General features: G+C 41.7%; 2 protein-coding genes across 7 annotated transcripts in view; one reads left to right on the top strand and one right to left on the bottom strand.

Moving 5' to 3' along the window:
• The first annotated feature begins 2,145 nt into the window (after nucleotides 1–2,145).
• On the top strand, nucleotides 2,146–13,572 carry usp1 (ubiquitin specific peptidase 1). 2 transcript variants are annotated; one of them, XM_056277194.1, is made up of 9 exons: nucleotides 2,146–2,281; nucleotides 2,826–3,028; nucleotides 3,633–3,771; nucleotides 4,494–4,598; nucleotides 4,967–5,136; nucleotides 6,217–6,938; nucleotides 7,929–8,087; nucleotides 9,997–10,198; nucleotides 11,854–13,572. In XM_056277194.1, the coding sequence occupies exons 2-9, from the start codon at nucleotides 2,859–2,861 to the stop codon at nucleotides 12,668–12,670; spliced, it is 2,484 nt and encodes an 827-aa protein (XP_056133169.1). In that variant the 5' UTR covers nucleotides 2,146–2,281; nucleotides 2,826–2,858; the 3' UTR covers nucleotides 12,671–13,572. The 2 variants fall into 2 exon arrangements, with proteins under 2 accessions (XP_056133169.1, XP_056133170.1); XM_056277195.1 differs by lacking the exon at nucleotides 2,146–2,281 and having other exon boundaries at nucleotides 2,790–3,028.
• Nucleotides 13,573–15,686: 2,114 nt separating this feature from the next.
• dock7 (dedicator of cytokinesis 7) overlaps nucleotides 15,687–16,877 on the bottom strand; it is a 91,787-nt gene continuing 90,596 nt past the window's right edge. For all 5 annotated transcript variants that reach the window (XM_056277935.1, XM_056277934.1, XM_056277933.1 and 2 more), the window contains one exon: nucleotides 15,687–16,522. In XM_056277935.1, the coding sequence (XP_056133910.1) occupies nucleotides 16,480–16,522 (43 nt within the window). In that variant the 3' untranslated portion in view covers nucleotides 15,687–16,479. The remainder of the gene's footprint in view (nucleotides 16,523–16,877) is intronic.

Consider the following 16,877-nt stretch of genomic DNA (forward strand, 5'->3'; position numbering starts at 1 on the left):
GTGAGCACCCATGCTCATGAAGGATCTCATAAAAGATCCTTCTATTCTACACACTCTGACAGCTGTGTGTGTGTGTGTGTGTGTGTGTGTGTGTGTGTGTGTGTGTGTGTGTGTGTGCGCGCGCGTGAAAGCTGGCAGTGGGACGGTAGGTAAGTATGGTCCAGGACATGCCTCTCATTCTAGATGTGCAGCATAGCCTATCGCTCAGCATGACTTCATTTTCCCTTCAATATTCCCCTCTTGGGAGGGCAGGTTGTGTATTATAGTGTGTGTTAGGGGATTGGGGGGTTGGGGGGGGGGCTTGTCAGAGCTTTCAGCTGCTTCCTTACCACCCACCTCCACTGCTCCAGTCTTGAGACGTGAATGCCTCCTGGTACAAAAGCTGGATTTTGGTGAATGCCAGTACTATCCTTCTAGTCATTCATTTCCCATTCCTGTTATGCATTCACAGCTGGGGCAATTTCTTAAAAATGTGCAACATAATTGGTAAAAATAGTTTTCCCATATGTTCATCTTAAAAATCATAGTAATCAAGGGCAGTGGAATACAGCAAGTTATTTGATAATGACGATAATGCAATAGCCAGTCAAATACGTAGCCTTGTGGTCATTTAAGTATCATCACAGGCTCCGTTCTGCTTACACTGGTTCAGCAGGAAACCGAATAACAGCATAGACAATATGCACTCCATACAACGATTAAATGTTTTTTTGTGACCAGGAATAGATGAGGGGGATTAAGAAAGATGCCCATCCCTCTTTATAATGCACCCCCATGGTTTGATTGTAAACGGGATGTGAACAAGCAAACACGACACCTCCCAGACAGCCCCTCGTGTTAAACCTGGACATAAAAGCTGCGGGAAATTGCATCTATAATTACAGCTGTGGTCATTAAGGCAACCATTAAACATTTTCAAAAAGGTGGATGCTCGAGGGGGTTATTATAAAATGGTCTAATCAAGACTTAAGGCAGTAGCTTCAAGCATTCTCACTTACTAAAGTACAACATACTCGCTTGGGGTAACTGTTGTGATCTACACAGTAATGGGAGGTGTGGCGATACGGTACACCTCTACAGACCAATACGTCAGAGGTAATTGGGTTGTTGAAAAGGTAGGCTAAAACTACCAAGCCCGCAGAAAACGCGGTTTAGATAGCAATCGACCGTACACTCAGCTACTGTTCAGATAGCATCTCTTGGTTTTAAGTCAGAGCAGATTCTCGAAGCCCATGCAGAGCCCGGGTCCATCGACACAACTGGCTGCTGACCAGGCAGCCACTCTGCAGTACTTGCGGTCTGTCCTGCATCGACGTACGGAAAAGCATGTGGGTATACGGCTGGATGCAAACCATTTCAGAAGAAAAACAACACACCTGTCAAATAATTTCGCACTGGCTCCAGATGTTGTGATCTTTCCATATCGTTAGACGCACATCAACACACTGTAGCCTATTAATTATTAATATCACCACAATGTAACTGCTATCAATTAAACAGTGCTGAACATGATCGCGTAGGTTAAACCTTCTAGAATGATTGTTTTGTTTATCAACTCTAATGGAAAATAACAAAATATAAATGTGTCTTACCACTAAATTCGTGGAAGCCTCGCTGACTGCGAAATGACGAGATGCTCCAAGAGTGGGAATGATGCTGGTCTTGCACAGCTGGACTGCACCTATTTCCATGTCTAATGTTTCCCCCTACCGGTTGCAATATAAAATTACATGTAATGCTCCATCCCTACATATTGAAATATCATTTTTTTAATATGCGTTGTTAATACCAAACTCTTGAAACAATTGAACAAAAAACACAAAGCCTTCGTGTTTACCAATTCGTTTGTAAACATCCTCGTATCGAAAAACATTTTTATTCAGGGTACATACACGCTAGGAAACAATTTACCTTACAAAAATGGTGGCCGGAAATGGATAGAGGGTCCTGCGATAAATTGGTGTCTCACGAAAAGCCTAACATTTCCTATATGCGGTTTTTTTCTCTCCAATTCGCGTGCTTTAAAAAATTACGAGTACACGTAAAAAATGACAAATAAAGTTTGAAAGTATATATGGTAATAAATACCGTCGTTATTTTAGTATATTTGTCAACTGTTTTAAAACGACACCGGCAGTGTAGCGTCGGGTCTTGCGGTAGGAAAAAGCGCCAACTTCTGCCTGCGCCGTCCGAATTGTGAAATACTATTTCGACGGGTTCACGTTTTGGGAGAACAAAATGAAAGAGAATACCCTCAAAGTAGCTGAAATGAAGCAGTAAGGTAAGCCACCGAAGGTGCCGAGGACGCACGGTAGTTCATATACGGGTTTCTCTGGAGGAAGCGTTAGACGCGGCATGTTGTCTAGTTTCGCCTGCCGCTTCAGCGTACCGCGCCGTGTTGACCCAGTTTTTCTCACGGATTTGTGTGTAATTGTTCTAACGCGGGTTATAGTTTGACAGTTTGTTGACGTTAGCAGCCATTTAGCGTTCGTGAGGTTACGCAACTTGTTTAAAATACCCAATCCAGATGACGGGTGGATGCAAATGAAGAAAGGCGCCAGCTGTTGGGTAGTAACGTTACCTTTCGAGTTACGTAATGTTTTCACGCCAAACGTAATGAGCGTGGTCAAACTAGTCGGTTAGTTGTTAACGCCTCTAAACAGATACTGGCACACTTAACACATTTACTTGGATTTTGTGTTTGGGCGCCTCAGCGATAGTGCCGTGCTCCCCCCCCCCAACTACACACACACGCACGCACGCACACGCTCACTCACGCCCTCCCTCACTATTGCCGCTCTAGTTACCTCTTACTGTGTTGCCAGTGAGGTGCGCTGTTGCCACTCAAATCGTGAGGGATGCCAGGTCTACAGGGTGCAAACGTTGGGACGGCCCCCGGGAGCCCCGTCAAGAAAAGTAGACTGTCTCTCAGGTTTTTCCAGAAGAAAGAAGCCAAACGAGTGCTGGACTTTTCTGAGCCTCCGGCAGATGACGAATGTAAAACAGAACCTGAAGATCCCATGGCAAGGTGAGTGTTAAGGCTGGTAGATATACCTCCTGATTATGATGCTGGTTCAATACATATTGAGATTTTTTCATATGTCACGATGTTATTAACTTAGTGACATGGTTTTTAAGGCTCCATCCCCTCTTACCTACGGTATAGTATGAAAACTGCAATAATCATCTAGCCCTCTAGCATCCAAACCTGCTCGTAACGCCCCCCCCCCCCAAGTTCTCTTCACATAGATGGCCTCTTTGGTTCAAATTCAGACATTCAGAGATTTACAAATCCCCACATCAAGCCTCTTCAGTGGTAACTTAATTGGTAACTGAGATTCAGACAGCTTAGAATTGCAATTTTCCTCTAACTCAGCCCCCCCCCCACACTCCTACTCATTCTGACCCCCCCCCGAAAAAAAACCATGTGGTTTATTGTAAGTTATATAGCATTTTTTTATGTTTTTACACAAATATGTATAAAAATGGTCTTACATATGTCATAATTGTAAATAACTCAGGCGTAGCTGCAATATGAACATTACCTGTATCAATAAAGTAACTTGTGGCTAATCACTTTGCTTGTTTTCGACTCATGCTGTGTTTTTTTATTTCCCATTTTGCAACAAAAGTGATCAAGTTGTGCCCGGCCCTACTCCCTGCCCAGCCTCCCCTGGCCCTCTCCTGACATGTGAGAAGAGAGAGAACTTGATGCCATTTGTGGGACTCAACAACTTGGGCAACACCTGCTATCTAAACAGTATTTTACAGGTCAGTATTTACTGACATTAGAACTTGAATGAGAATGCATCCCTATTCAAATTAACAGTCTTAAACTTCAATTGAAAATAAAAGTCATAAAAGTAGTAAATCGTTCGTAATATTTTTACATTGAAAACATGTTGATTTATCTCTAGGGGGGTAAAATTAATTGCCCTTGTGATTAAAAATAAACACTGCCATCACGTGGCTGTCCGCTTTGAAGGAGAAAGTCTATGCTTTTGCTTTCTTCTGGGATGAAACGCATTACAATCAACCTCCCACTTTACTGGCATTGTGTAGGGGCATCAAAGACATCCATCCCTTAACCCTAACCCTGAAAAATAAAATGTAAAAAATTAAACTGACTTAGGTAAAAGAACAGCTTGTGCAGACTTAATTCCCTAGGGACCACAGGTTGTTTTGGACAAAGTGGCTATGTGTGGAAAGGTTTTCATTTCACGTACTCTTATATTGGAAGTGCTTGCTTTTTTAGTTGAAATACTGCTATTCAAACATAGCAATACAAAGAATATTCATAAGAGCATTTCATTTGTGTGCTGGCCATTATACTGTTGGCTAAACAACATCGTTGAGATTACCTTGTACAATTGCAGCTGCCTTGTAAAGGTGAAATTTTTCATCGAAATCATGTTGGTTAGATGAGGCCAGGAACAGAGGAGGAAAAAGTGTGTAAAAGTCTTTGACATCATCTCATTTTCTTGTCACTGCAGGTGTTGTACTACTGTCCAGGGCTCAGAGATGGCCTCAAGAAACTGTACAGCCTGTCCAAAACAAAAGACAAGCCAAAGGAAGAAACTGCTAAAAGTGATGTGGAGGTCTGATGTATTCTTATCACATGCATTATCACTCATCTATTTCCACTTAGTTTCTCTTATGTCACATCACAAATTGACTAGAAATTATTGCAGGAAAAACATTACATCAATTATTATCAGTTAATATATTTTTATCATTTTAAAGGGTATATAGTTGTGAAAATGGGTCTATATAGCGAGACTGGGGAATGCAAGTTTTAAAGGTTGCTCTTTTTTGATAATAGGTTTTATATGCGTGTTTTGGGTCAGTCCCATTGTGCATTAATATGATATTGTTAATATTGACTATTAACTGCTAATAGCAACATTTACAGCTTCTTAAATATGCAAAGCTTGAGAGGTCAATATTTTCTCTATTATATTTTCAGCAAGCAGAAAGCACAGAGGAGGCCTTACCAGCTCACATGGAGCTGCTTGGGAGCTTCAACAGCCTGATAACATCGGTGGAGCAGCTCCAGTCGAGCTTCCTGCTCAACCCTGACAAATACAGCGAAGGAGAACTGGCCACACCACCTCGCAAAATACTGCACACACTCAGGTAATGGCTTCTGCTGGTGGTCCTTAACACTAGAATGACCAAGACGGTCATTATGACCATTTTGGATTTTCAAAGTTTAATAATTTTGTGTAAAAAAAAATAAAAAAATACAGACCTGCCGCTCCCTGAATTCCCCTAAAATTGCATATATTTGCATTTAAAATTAGTTTTAGATCAATTGAACAAAAAAAGTTAGAAGATCTACCTAAAACACCATGAGCGATCATCATGACTGCTTATAATTTGCGTGTGATCGTGTGTGTCATGTCACTATTTATGACGTGTTTTTGGTCGCATCATTTCCTTCACGAAGTTCATTGCTCTGTCCTAGAAAAAAAACTAGCATTCTCCAGTGTAGAAAAATAGTCTAAACTTGATTTTTGATTATTGCCAACATGTCTGGTTACAGATGCCGTTTCAGGCGCACCATGACTACCACCAATGTGTTGCAGTACAGGCGTTGGACAGTGGCCATATGAAAAATATTATTAATAGTTGTTAAAATGTTAATTTTGGCGTCAGTTAGTTTCTTAATAGACATACTAACTTATGTAATGCATTAATATCTCAATTGGGTATTTATCTTGACAGAATATAGAGTTTAAAAACTGGTTGTCATTTTGACTGCCCATGGTCGTTTTAGGTAGGGGTCAAATCCCGGTCGTTCTAGTGTTGAAGACTTGCCAGCTAATACATTTTGGATTTACCGCTTGCAATTGGTGTAAGTTATATATACAAGTACTAAACTGGTCTATTGCCATTTTAGTTGATGTGTTGAAATGTGTGACCACCAAGATTTCCTGGAACACAAATACTACCTTACTTAATGTAATACCATCCTAAGATTGCCAGTATTTGAAGTTTGTTTTCAGAGATACAAGGATAGCACACTTTCGCATGGTTTAAATACCATATAGTACATTGTTGTTTATTTTTTACCCAGCCACAGACTTGTGTAAATTTTATGTTGTATAGTAACTTTGTACTGCTGGGATAGGCTCCAGCATCCCTGCAACCCTGAGAGCAGGATAAGTGGTTTGGATAATGGATGGATGGATAGTAACTTTGTTTTGGTTGCAGGCAGCTGAACCCCATGTATGAAGGCTACCTCCAGCATGATGCCCAGGAGGTGCTGCAGTGCATCCTGGGATATATCCAAGATGCCTGCATCACCATCAGGAAGGAGCAGCAAGAAGAGAGGAATATACCCGAAGTCAAATCGGAGAATGTCAGCAATGTGGATCCCATTGGTTCTTCAACTGAAACCAAAACTCCCACTGAGGAAGACTGCCAAGTCAGCGGCAAGCGAAAGAGTGACACTGAGGCAGGAAATCCCAAAAAGAAGCCAAAATCTGTCAAGTCCAAGAAATATGATGTTGGTGGGGACAGTGGTAATGAAAATAAACCATTCACACGCTCCAAGAGGAAGTCCTCGAGTGACATCACCACAGACAGCACGCAGGATGAAGAGGAAGATGGAACAATGAGACAGAATGGCAAGAAAGAAGGAGGGGGTGGGGGGGAGGGGAAAGGTGAGAAGGAACTTAAGGTGGATGTGGAGGACAAGAAGAAGAAAAGGGCCAGGCTTAGCTGGCTGAAGCCTTCTGTGAAGCAGCCCAGTATCTTCTCTAAGTTCCACAGCATGGGGAAGATCAGCTCTACCAGTGGAACTAAAAACCAGGGCAAACTAGACACGGAGAATGAACTGAACAAGAATCAAACTCAGAATGGGAAAAACATCCAAGAGCCTGCCGCACAGAACGTGGTTGACGACAAGAATCAATGGGCAGCGAAGAGTCAAGGTACGAGGCAGCTACTGTAAAAACCAACAAACAACATTTTAAGGGGGATAGATAGATGGGTAAATAAATGGTACACTGGTAGATAGCCTCATGAAGCCAGCCTAAACCTTGCGAGCTCAGCTCAGTTTGCTACGAGTTATTAGTCTTGAAAGGATCCAAAAAGAATCGATTGTGTGCAGCAGCTGGAAGCCAGACTTAACAGCAAACCATAGGGAATGGTTACGATGATAACGGCGAGCAGCGCCACATTTTGAAAATGGCAACAATGGCAGTGCTGGGAGAGGTTAGCGTCTTCCACTATAGAATTAGACATTTACAAAGACGGTAAGAATTGTGTGCAGACATAATAACTAGTCACATCGATTGACCCGCTAGCGGACTCGTGTGTTTGGAAATGTGGTGTTTCGGTTCTGTGTCATGGTGTTAGCGGTTCTGACTGATTAAAGGCTGATCCAATCACCTGCAATGTAGTAGTTTGGCCCCCACCCACTGACTAACACAAATGAATGCCTGTTGAGCCTTGTGAAGCCAATTGATAGATACTTACTCTATTAATAAATATTGCATATGAGTAAATAAGGAAAAGTGTTGCGTAAAAATGTGGGTTATGAAACAACAGATTAGTCCTTTTTTTCAAGGTAAAGTTGTTTATAGTACCTCAGGGTTTCTTGTATACCATTGCCTTTTATATGATAAACTGGCTTGCTTTGCTTTTGCATTTTGCTCTGATGGCCACACAGATTCTTTTATTTATTATTAAATGTAATTTGATGTGTTTTATAAATCCATACATTTAAGAAAGCTAGAAAAAAAATGTTTTTGTCTTGTCATGAGTAAAAGTATGACATTGAAGAAATGATTTAAACCAGACTTTTCTTTTCTTTTTGTTTTATCACATATAAGATAGTGACACTGCAGCACACACAGCCATAGGCCAGAGCTAAAACCATTGCATTAAATCATGTCTCTTTCCTTTCCTATATTGGTCAGAGGGTCTGGACCTGATGGAGCGGTTGTTTCAGGGATGTCTGGTTCTGAGGACACGCTGTCTAGAGTGTGAGAGCTACACAGAGAGGAGGGAGGACTTTCAAGACATCAGTGTCCCAGTCCAGGAGGACCAACCCAGCAGCCCAGATAACCTCTCTGAGGGTGAGGAGGAAAAACAGTATAGCTGCCACTACTGCACAGAAAGGCTGAAAATTAACAGTGGCAATAAAAAGCACAGACACAAAGAAATATTCACTTTAATTCCTGTACATGCACTGCAGTAAACTGTTGTAATTGTGGTAGATTTTACTTAACTGATAGATTTTGTCAGTTAGTCTTTGGTTCTTCATTGTCATATTCACAAACCAGCCCAGTAGCATTTGATCCTCCCCTTCCAGTCACCCTCAAAATTGGCAAATCCTGAAAAGTCTGATTAAAAACAGCTTATTGATTCTTTGACTTGTGGTATATGAATGAATAATAATAAACTTCATATTGATTGCAATTTTCTTAAAGTTATAATGTGCTTCACAGAACAGGATAAAATTGTTAAATATGACACATACAAAAAAAAATTGAAAGAAAATAAAATAAAAAGCACTGACAAAACCATATAATGAGAGCAAAAGGGAAGAACAATTTGTTAATCAGTTACAAAAATAAGAGTAAAAATAAAAACAATAGAAATAAATAGAAACAAATATCAAACATAAGTAAAAGCTTTCATAAAAAAAAGTTTTAAGACGAGATTTAAAAGAAGCTAGAGACTTGATTTGTCTTAGTTTAATAGGAAGAGAATTGCATCGTGCGGGGGCTCTTAACAGAAAAAGCCCGAGCTCCCTTTGGGACAAACCGAAACCTGGGAATAACCAGCAGGGCTCCATCTGTGGATCATAATGGTCGAGAGAGCGTATACCAGGTCAATAAATCAGAAATGTATGTAGGAGGAAGACCGTTTAAGGCCTAAAGGTGAGCAATAAAATTTTAAAATCAATTCGAAATATAACGGGGAGCCAGTGTAGGGAGGCAAGCAGGGAGTGATATGGTCATGCCTTTTTATCCCGGTAATGAGCCGAGCAGCAGCATTTTGTACCAACTGCAGACGGTGGAGGGAGCCCTTGCTGATAACCGAGTAAAGTGCATAACAATAATCAAGCCGAGAATAGAGATTACCTTGAGCTGGAGAAAGCATGACTGAACTGCTTGATTTGATTATCAAAACCGAGGTTAGCATCGAATATTACCCCAAGATTCGTAGCAGCCTGCTTAAGACTACCTGACAGGTGTCCGGGTAGCGTAGGGTCCCGGTTCAAATTCCCATGTTGTCTCCGGCTTGGTCAGGTGTCCCTACAGACACAATTGGCCGTGTCTGCGGGTGGGAAGCCAGATGTGGGTATGTGTCCTGGTCGCTGCACTAGCGCCTCCTCTGGTCAGTCGGGGTGCCTGTTTGGGTGGGAGTGGGGAGGGGGAATAGCGTGATCCTCCCAAATGCTACATCCCCCTGGTGAAACACCTCACTGGCAGGTGAAAAGAAGCAGCTGGCAACTCCATATGTATCGGAAGAGGCATGTGGTAGTCTGCAGCCTTCCTTGGATCGGCAGAGGGAGTGGAGCAGCGACCGGGATGGTTCGGAAGAGTGGGGTAATTGGCCAAGTACAATTGGGGAAAAATCCCCCCCCCTCCCAAAAAAAAGTATCTGACAGACCACTAAGTTTTAGTGCCAAAAGGAATTTGGGGGACCAAACAGAATGACCTCAAGACTTATAATTAAATTTAAGAAAATTTCAGACATCCAGGATTTAATGTCAGAGAGGCAAGTTATGAGATTTGCTAGGCCGCTAGGATCTGTGGGTTTTCGTGGCATGTATTACTGAGTGTCGTCAGCATAGAAATGTTAAAACATCAGGATTTTGAATGACCTGGCCAAGGGGCATATATAGAAAACAGAATGAAACAGATCTCATAAAAAGCATACTACCACTTCTTCCTGCCTCCTTGTCTCTCGGGAGTCCAAGTCAGACCTGCAAACTTTTAGGTGTCAATAGATTGAAAATATCCTCCCTCTCCCCAGTCTCACCAGATCCGAAATCAGAGTTGAAGACTCTTAAATGGGCCATCTCCCAGTTTGCTTCAGTGGAGCGCATTGTTGGGGAAGATAAGTACTTCTGTGAGACGTGCCACCATTACACAGAGGCTGAGAGGAGTCTTCTGTTTGACAAAACTCCTGAAGTCATCACCATTCACCTCAAGTGCTTCTCTGCCAACGGTTTGGAGTGAGTAGTCAGCTTTTTTTTTCTTTTTCTTTTTTTTCTTCCTGTCAATAGCTGGTGGTTAATGAACCCAACTTTTGATGACTGGTTTCTCGCTACTTTCTCATGAAGCCCTTGACTAAATATATGCCAAGTCTCAAACCTTGAACGTATGAAGTGTTTGGACTAGTCAAATGTCCAGGCACTGTTAAACCTAGGGCTGTGCGTTATGGCCTAAAAATAAAATCTCAAGATTTTTCCACACGAGATTTGTGATTTTAATTCATTTTTGATATGGGATACTATAGGAAAATGATTCTGCTAATGTTACCTGCTTTTTAGTGGGTGTTTTAGGGCTGCCGCTGTCTTGTACAACTGGCAGAACCACACTTCCCCCACTCAGCTGCATGCCTCTGTTTGAGATGCTGGAATAAATTAGTCGTGCTGCTGCCTTTAGTTACCACAGACTTTAGACAAACTTTACAGTGGACAGTGGTTTGCTCAAGGTTGGATGCTGCAAAACCGAACCACTTCCTTACAGTTGAGGAGACGGTACCTTTATTGGGAACGAAATCCTCACTTTTCTTAGCGCATGCTGTCATCTTGACCTGTCTGAAGCGAAGAGAACTCTTGGGGGGGGCCTTCGGAAGCTGGGAATGGGAGGTGGTTCAATACCATAATTACCCAAGTTGGGAAAATCGATTTTAATTTTTAAAGGTTGTCGTAAACCATACATTCCAATAAATTGATAAAATCGATTTATCGCCCAGCTCTAGTTTAACTTAGAATTTTTCTTCAACAGCAGTGCTGTTGTGTGTGCGTGCTGCCAGGATTCATATTTGTGCACACCGCCAATGGAATTACTTAAAACTACCTTAGAATTGTTCAAGATACATTTATTATGTTCATTGTGTGATGTGCGTGTGAATTTGCCCGGAGGTTTTTGGTATGTCTGCTGACACCAAGTGAGCTCTGGAGGCCCAGGTAGCTGCATATTTGTAGTTGTGATCAGGGTAAATGTCAAGGTTAATGACTCTCATAACACTAAGAAATACTCTCTCATAACACTACAACTACACATAACACTAAGAAGCCACTGTGACATAGGCTCCATTCTGCCTTGGAGCATGTAATTTTCCTGGGCTTTTGAAAGAAAAGCTCCATGGTCATGGAGCACTCCCCACTTGGACATAAGTGGTTGCACATTCGCAACTTCTAGCAAGATCAACCAGCAGCCATTTCTTTTTCCAGGCTGGTGAAGAAGGATCATGAATAATTCATGTGTGCGAGTGGTATCATTATTTTTTTTCTCACTTGACAAATTACATGTTCAACATGACAACCTAATCTTAACCATAAACATAACTATCTCACCTTAACCCTAAACTTAACCACTATCTAAACTTAACCCCTGACCCATTTTGATTCAGTTGGTTCATAAATGCTTGGTGATTGGATTTTTTTTAAGTGTCAGCACTCTTGCTCGGGAATCGTTCATGAATCTCTCCACCATCTAGCTGTGGTAGTAGCAATTTTGAACCACCAATGATAGACTACTAAAAGGTGATGGAGCGGGGTGTAACAATTGCTTAAGCGGGTTTTAAAAACAAAATCCTAAAAATGTGAACATTATTAACCTGTTTTATAAATAACAATGCGTTATTCTCTTCGTTTCCCAGACTGGACCCATATGCTGGCCTGTCAAAGGTGAACACTCCCTTACAGACCCCCCTAACTCTCTCCCTAGAGGAGTGGTGCACACGGCCTTCGTCTAGTGAGGGGAGAAACTACCAGCTTTTTGCCGTGGTCATGCACAGCGGTGTCACCATCAGTAGTGGTCATTACACCACCTACATTCGCATGTCGGATCTGAAAGATGTAAGGCTCTGGCCATGGGACAAAAAAGGACAAGAGGAGACAAGGGAAGGTGGTGGGGTGACACAGCAGAAAGAGGAGGTGCTGAGGTATGACGACGGGGAGGTGTCTTTCAGCATTGGCGAAAGGGGACAGAACAGAGCAGACGCTAACTGCAGTTCAGCCTGTGGCATTGCCAGCAAAGCAGGGGGCAAAAAGTTGTCTGAGGTTGGAGTGGGGCTCCTAGGGGGCCAAAGGAGTGTATCGAGTTATGAGCTCTCAAACAGCAGCAAACAGGCAGACAAACCAAACAGCAGCGGGGTGACCGAGACTTCCAGGCACAGGAGAACAACCAGTAGCTTGGAGCCAAAAACAGAAACTGGGCTGAGAAAGGAGCCTGAGGCTGGAGATTCAGTCAGCAACAAGGAAGTTTCATCAACGGGCTGTGGCAGGACGGAGGCCACAGACCAGCAGGTGCTGAATAGTCTCCTGCGGTATGAGGGCAAATGGTTGCTGTTTGATGACTCTGAGGTGCGTTTGTTCGAAGAGGAAGATTTTCTGAGAGCCTGCTCCCCTGAGACCTGCTCCACATCCACTCCTTACCTGCTCTTCTACAGGAGAATGCCTGGCCCTGGACACTAAGCCAGACACGGAGTACGCTGTTGACTTTGGGAGATTTGTAGTGTGTGCTGATCAGGCTGTCTGTCCACTGAACACCCGGAAAGGGCTGTGAAATATACCAAGCGAAGTGTTTGGGTAAGCTAAATAAACTCAACTTATTCATTTTCAAAAAGGTTAATAACAAATACTGGCTGCCATATTATCATCTGTGTCAGAGAGACTGTTTTCTTCCTGGGACTTAAATGTCAAGTCTTGACTTCTTGTGTGTCTTGCCTTCACCCATCAAAAAAATACTACTATTCTTTGTGATTTGGGGACCCACCCAAAACATGCCCATGGAGCCACTTATGGATGTCCAGATCTGTGACTGGGAGAACGCAGCCTTCTGCTGCCTGTCCCATTTCTTTTAAATGGGCTTCAGTATTCTGTCGCTGTCCAGAATTCTTTTTGAAATATGTTTCAGGTTCTTTCTAATAAAGAGGTTTATCTCACCTTGAACATTTTGGATTCCTTTTCAGTTTGGAAATGCAGTTTGGCACTCATAACATTTGAGATGACAACCTATGGCCATTCCATATGCAAACATGGAGGCGTAGTGGGTGTAGATAGAATTCGATATTCCCTGATTTAGAAAAGATAGAAGTAAGGAAAACACTCTGAACTCCTCTCCAGTCACAGGGCAGGGTAAAGAATATGACCTTTTTGGGGTTGAAGAACTTAATAAGCTGTTGAAGGTGACAAAGTAGTTCCACATGTAAAAATCTTTTGTCAGAAAACATTTTTGCTTGACTTCTGTCCATTTCTGTCCCAACCTCTTGTCAATAACTACCTTGCACTGATCCACTCCAATTTTAAGCGTGTGTGATTATATAAATAAGAACACATTAATCTTTGTACATATATCGAGAATGGAATTTCTATGGTCTATGCAGAAGAGTGAACTGTCTTTTATATGTTGGACTAAGTGATACATTTATCCTTTCAAGCTGACCACAAAATAGTGAAATAACATGCCAAAATCAAAGCTATGGACATATTAAAACACACATTTTAAGTACTGTTGATTGTATCTGTCACACTTAATAGTTCTGGGGTGTGAGCAGAAAGAGTGCTCTGGATAAGCTCTTAAGATGCAACGTTATGAACAATACCAAGTTTGAGTATGTAAACTGCTGAGAAGCAAAGGAAATCTTTTGTCTATACAATGTACAACTCTAGAAAATTGTGCCATAGCAATGCTGTCAAATAAGACTTAAAATTTAGTTAGTGCCTGCTTGTTGGATTTAATGGGGACATGGTGTGTCCCTTTATTGGCCCTTTATACAATTTGATTGGTGCCAAGCAAGAGGTCTTGAGGATTCATCACATGCATTTCCAGTGCACTGTGTAACTCGTGTGAATTTGAATAATAGAATATTAACATTACATGTTAACATTCTATTATTCAGAATATTAGCATTGGGACAATGTTAACATTCTGATCAGAAGTGTCCCAAGTACCGTCAGTTTGAGGTAGTTAACTGGATAATTTCACCTGAGTTTACCTTTCACTCCCCTATAGCAGACAAGTTGCCATATGTATGTATACTGGCTAGGAGGAGGGGAAATCCTCCCCTATCCATGTCATGTGTCTTACCGCCAGTTTGAATTGAACTTGACCAGTGACAGTCATGTGCCATGGGGAGAGCCATGTGTATGCAGGTTGTCATCTCAACCCAACGGTACACCAGCTGATTTTATTGAACTGTTTTCCTGTCTGGTTGACAGTTAACTGATTTGTTGGATCAAAAAGAAAACCTGCATACACATGGCTCTCTAACAATGACTTAGACAGTTGTCCCCCACTTGTTCTTCAGGGTGTGTTGTGTATGTGTGGTGGGGGGTGGGGCTACTGATAACTGTATGGTTAATGTCCCCCCGCTGTTCATATCCCTCCACTGGCTCCCAGTTGCTGCCCGCATCAAATTCAAAACCTTAATGCTCGCTTACGAAACGGCAACAAAAACGCCTCCCACCTACCTGAACTCCCTCATTCAGGTCTACACTCAGTCCCGCTCACTACACTCTGCCAATGAAAGGCGCCTGGCACTTCCGAAACAACGGGGCCCTAAGTCACTAGCCAGACTCTTCTCTTCTGTAGTTCCCCGGTGGTGGGATGAGTTACCAAACTCCATTCGATCCGCTGAGTCCCTCCCCATCTTTAAGAAGACACTAAAGACCAACACCAACACCTCCACACCTGATGGTATTAAAAAAAAAATCGCTTCTATGCACCCTATGCATTGCCTTTGTGCACTGCCTGTTGATACCTATGTCCTATCGGACTTGAACCTGGTTTTTTGGCACTTAACTTGGTTGTCGCCTCCTGACTAGATCCTTGCTTGTGGGGCATTAACTCAGATGTATGTCGCTTTGGATAATAAAATGTCTGGTAAATGAAATTGTAAATTTTTTTCAATGTGTTTTCCTGTAAAGGTGCCATTTCCTTTTTCAGGTTCTGCGGGTAAACTAGGTTTATCCATTCATTGCATAAGGGATAAAGCCGAGGATGTAGGTAATCTTTTCAGTTAATGGCACATTGGTCGTTAAGATGTGAGTATTCATTCAGTTAATTCTTCATAAATCAGATCTTTATGCAAGTCTGTCTCAATTTAGTTTTTGGACAGTGCACACAATTGGTTAAAGGTAAAGTGATGCCAGCGTTGAATAAACACCTGTGGTGTCCCTGTAGTTTAACTGTACCTCATCTCAGCTTAACTGTGCTGTTAACTGTATTTTTTATAAATGCTAGCAGATTTGTACCATAAGCAATAAACTTTTGTACCTTCACATTAATTTTGTCCCTTCCACTAGTCTCCTTCCTTGCTGCCACTAGTCTCCTTCCTTGCTGCTGTGGGAACAGAATAAACGGCTTTAACACTTGGACCATTAACAATGAAGTGAGTTTTTTTCTCCAAAGTAGCATCAGTGACATCTCACCACACATCCATTAACGGCTCTTATCCCCATCATTTCAAAACAGTAGACACGATTGGACATTAAAATATTTTTAGTAAAATATTTAAACAAAAACTACATGAAATTATTCAAGGAAAATTAAAACAAGTCATTAACTTAAAAATGATGTAGCTTAAAACTAAAACTGATAAAGCATTATGATAAATAATGGTAAAATTTTTGCATGTTCTTTTTTTCAACATTTTGGATTAAATAGTAAACATTTGCGTTGTAAAATGCATCGCTACACTGTAATAAAAAGTGCACACATGAAATTGAATACAGATTTGACACAATTATATGCAATTAAAAAGATACCTTGACTTTATAAATAGTACCTTTTTCACAGACACTTGTCAGTTTTTTTGGGGGGGGGGGTGCTGTATGGCACTTGAATTAACTGAAATAGATAAGATTCCTCATTAAAAGCCAATGGAGTACCACGAGGCTGCAGCTCATTCGCTTGCTACCAACATTTTTTTTCCTTTGGTTTTAATAAGGAATACAAACACTGAAGGGCCGCTGAGGAACACATGTAGAATTCCTCATGTGACAAATGCCTGTCAAAGTAAAACAAAATTAAAAACGTCAAGATATCCCTTTACAATTCTCTTGTTCGTCCCACTGATTGTGTAACAGGTCATCTGTAAACAAATTAAGACACTGGAATGACGTACCGAGCCGTAATACTTTTCACCTTTCTTTTAGCTCACCATCAGGAACACTGACTGACTTCCAGGAGACGCTCCTATCTACACTCAGGAATAAATTAATGTTGCAGTTCTCTTGTTTTGTTTTTTGTTTCTTTGTGCATCCCCCCTCTCTCCCGCTCTTCAAATGTCAAGCTTGCGGAGACTCATTCGGCTGAAGGAATCTCTGAAACAAAGCAAAATGTCTTGATTAAACCAAGCACAAAAGCCTCATTTTCAACCCTGAGGCAAAGATCCAATCTTTTTGTTGTTGTTGTCTAAATCGTATGTTTTTGGACATTGACTGAACTCGAGACTGTCTGGTTTTACTTGGCTCCGCTTCCGTTCCCTTCTAAGGCGATTCCGACTAGTAAGGACAGTCCTCCCGGTCTAAGACACAGCAGGTTCACAGACTAGTAGAACGTTAATCCTTGGATCTGTGCCACAAAGGTTTTAAAGTCACACTTAAAACTGATACGAATAACAATGACAAAGCCGAACGACATAAATACAGGGAAAGGAGGGGGGGGGGGAAACAGCAT

Source organism: Lampris incognitus, chromosome 3 (assembly GCF_029633865.1).
Source record: "Lampris incognitus isolate fLamInc1 chromosome 3, fLamInc1.hap2, whole genome shotgun sequence".
Taxonomy (NCBI): Eukaryota; Metazoa; Chordata; class Actinopteri; order Lampriformes; family Lampridae; genus Lampris; species Lampris incognitus.

Excerpts from the sequence above, each read along its gene's own strand:
- usp1 (XM_056277194.1), top strand. The coding sequence starts at position 2,859 with ATGCCAGGTCTACAGGGTGCAAACGTTGGGACGGCCCCCGGGAGCCCC. Across the intron at positions 4,599-4,966 it reads CTGCTAAAAGTGATGTGGAG|CAAGCAGAAAGCACAGAGGA; the intron begins GTCTGATGTATT and ends TTATATTTTCAG. Across the intron at positions 10,199-11,853 it reads TTCTCTGCCAACGGTTTGGA|ACTGGACCCATATGCTGGCC; the intron begins GTGAGTAGTCAG and ends TTCGTTTCCCAG.